Here is a 2,665-nt window from a genome sequence, read left to right as displayed (position 1 = left end):
CTTTGAGCCCTGGTCTTGGGCTGTAAGTGTCCTTTGGATAAGGAACTTAGTATTAGTGACTCTTTGAGTCGAACGTCTTCCTCTGACGCTAAAGCTACGGCAGCCCCGCTGCATAGTGAAACTGGAAAAAGGAAAGCTCCTCGTCTAGTGCCAATGAAAGCGGTAGAATTTCAATAGAGCCGTGAACATTGCTAGAGTAATGCGCGCTTCTTGCTCGGTGTACTCGTCGGACAGCTTGTTGCTCTGACAACCCACGAACAACGTTGGGATTGTCAGCTGAGTAGAACTGGCGTCGCAATTCTTCCCAAACTTGGCGCACAGGCCAAGCGACGTGCTTAATCGCAAGAAGGTCGGCTTGAGCTTTCATCTGGTCCTCAACGTTGATGACGACGTTGGCAATGGCTTCGATGCGGCATGTGTGCAGCTTTACAGCAGCATACGCCATCTGTAACGGGGTACGTAGCACTAAGTGTACCCTGGTTACATGAAGTGTGACACTTCACACTTCAGGAGTATGACATGTCATACTCCGGGATATTTGGTACAAGGTACCAAGGTCATTCAAAACCAACCATTGGTTAAATGACATTGCATTTCTATAGGTAACTGATAGTTTGTATTAACCTCAAACTTAACCTACCTATAAATATACTCAGTTTACAATCTACCTTATTTAGGTCACTTCGCTCTCTTTAAATAAAGAGGGGACCTGTGAACTGCCGTTCACTGAGAGTTTGTATACTCTCGGAAGATAACTTCCTCTAGCGCAAGGTGCTGTGTGACCCCGTCACACCATCGATGCAATAGTAAACTCCAGCTTTTCTCTGCAACCTTGGCGAAACTTAGAGCATCTGTACACAATTTTCCTTGAGGACGACCATGCCTTGCAGTACTTATAGCCCTTGTAGAAGCATGTCGTCCGCTCACCACGTCGTGGCACAGACCCCACATCATTTGCGAGTTGCTGTCGAGCTTGCTCGAACAGCAACTCAGTGCTAACGACGTTCTCGGCCGGCTCAGCAGGCTCCACCTCGGCATCCACCGACGCGCCCTCGTTTGCCTCTTGATTTATCTTCTCCACTGACCAACGCACGAGCAGCCTCGAGGCTGAAGAAGTGCGTGAACTTACCAATCATTTTCAGATCCCATGTCAGATCTCCAGTAAGATAAATATCTGATCTAGAATCTGATCAGTTCCGTATACGTACCTTTTCGGAGCTAACCAAGCTGACGGGGTTAAGCGCTTTGGGATCGAGCGCAGACACTCCACTACGGCCCGCATGGCGGTGTACACAATAGTATCATATGTAACGTGTTGCACTTGCACCTCTGCTTGATCGATATTGATAGAATTTTTTTTAACTAGTGTCAATAGACCCATCCGCATGTGTTTTTTTACTATTGCAGTTCAGGCGATCTTCCATTTAAAAATTCTAGGCAACCAATTTCCACATACGACTCTGCGCTTCCTCTCGCTCGTACGCCGAGATGGACTCCTGCGTATCGTCATCGTTTCTCTTTGAGCACTGCAGACCAGAACGCTGTCTGCATACGTGCCGCTTCGTCTTCTTCATCGACGAGACGATCCCACCCAATTACTTATAAGACCGAAGCGTTCAAACCCATGTCAGCTACCGGTTTGCCGGTAAGGTCAACTGTCAAGTTGACAGTGTCAACTAAGGGTCTCGCACTGGACTGCGAGGAGACAGTTCTCGTCCCACCGCTTCTTGAAGTATGCGGTAATGCGACGTCCATCCTCTCGCAAAGCTTCCCACTCAGCACGCTCTTCTGGTTTAAGGAGCGGTAACAGATCCGTTGTCATGTGGAAGTCCGTTTCCGTGTCGTGCAGCATCATTGAGTCTGTAATTTCGTCATAACGAAGACGCTCGTGGCCTCGTACAATCGCCATCTTGCGCAGCGGGTCGTTACTATACACGACATGCTTTTTGGAAGAAGCTTTACGCTTCAGTGACCGACCGACGCCATTTTGCTGGAATCCTCCCTTCGGTAACCCAGTAATGTCTGCGAGAGTATTTAGAAGATCGTACTGCTCGGCTACGTCATTAAGCACAAGCCCCACAGCATTACCCAATCGCCCTTCAGCAATGATAGCGGCAGGTACGCGCGTCGCAGACTCTTCGTGCACGTTAAACTTGTCAACCTCGGGTGCCTGTCCGTGGTCTCCAAAGATGACAACGATGGTGTCGTGGAGGAATCCCTCGTTGTGCATGCGGTCCATGAACTTGCCGAGTTCCGTATCGGTAAAATACCGCGCGTTCATGTACCTTTTGACCCTGTCTGCGTGCTGTTCACCTTCGTACATGGCCGAAAAGTCTGGTTTCTCGGACTCTTCGTACCACTTGGGCAGTGAGTCATAAGGCTCATGACTCGAAATGGTGTAATGCGTGACGAACATGGGCACTTTGGGCTCTCCTTGTCTGGCCCTTTCGACCTGTTTTGGTCTATTTTCGAGTAGAAAATCTCCTAAAAGTCGGAAGCTGAGGTCATCATGGGCACCCCAGCTGAAACCGCGGTGTTCGTCATTGTCCCAGTCTTGACTTCTGATGTTAAAATGTGTTCCGCCATTCTCTTCATTTTGTCGGCGTCCCATACGTTGTCAAAGCCATGCGAGTGTGCCAATTGTCAAATCCTAACGTTGATCCCG

At 49.0% G+C, this 2,665-nt stretch overlaps 1 protein-coding gene across 1 annotated transcript; it reads right to left on the bottom strand.

The window, feature by feature from the left end:
* Positions 1-1,672: 1,672 nt before the first annotated feature.
* Positions 1,673-2,611, bottom strand: PITG_20917 (sulfatase-like protein; the record flags this gene model as incomplete). The annotated part of the gene is made up of 1 exon (XM_002895592.1): positions 1,673-2,611. One exon carries the CDS (start codon positions 2,609-2,611, stop codon positions 1,673-1,675), a length of 939 nt encoding a protein of 312 aa, XP_002895638.1.
* Between the last annotated feature and the right edge of the window lie 54 nt (positions 2,612-2,665).

The sequence above is a fragment of the Phytophthora infestans genome, genomic scaffold (genome assembly GCF_000142945.1).
Source record: "Phytophthora infestans T30-4 supercont1.151 genomic scaffold, whole genome shotgun sequence".
NCBI lineage: Eukaryota > Oomycota > Peronosporomycetes > Peronosporales > Peronosporaceae > Phytophthora > Phytophthora infestans.
This window is presented reverse-complemented; position numbering and strand designations above follow the sequence as displayed.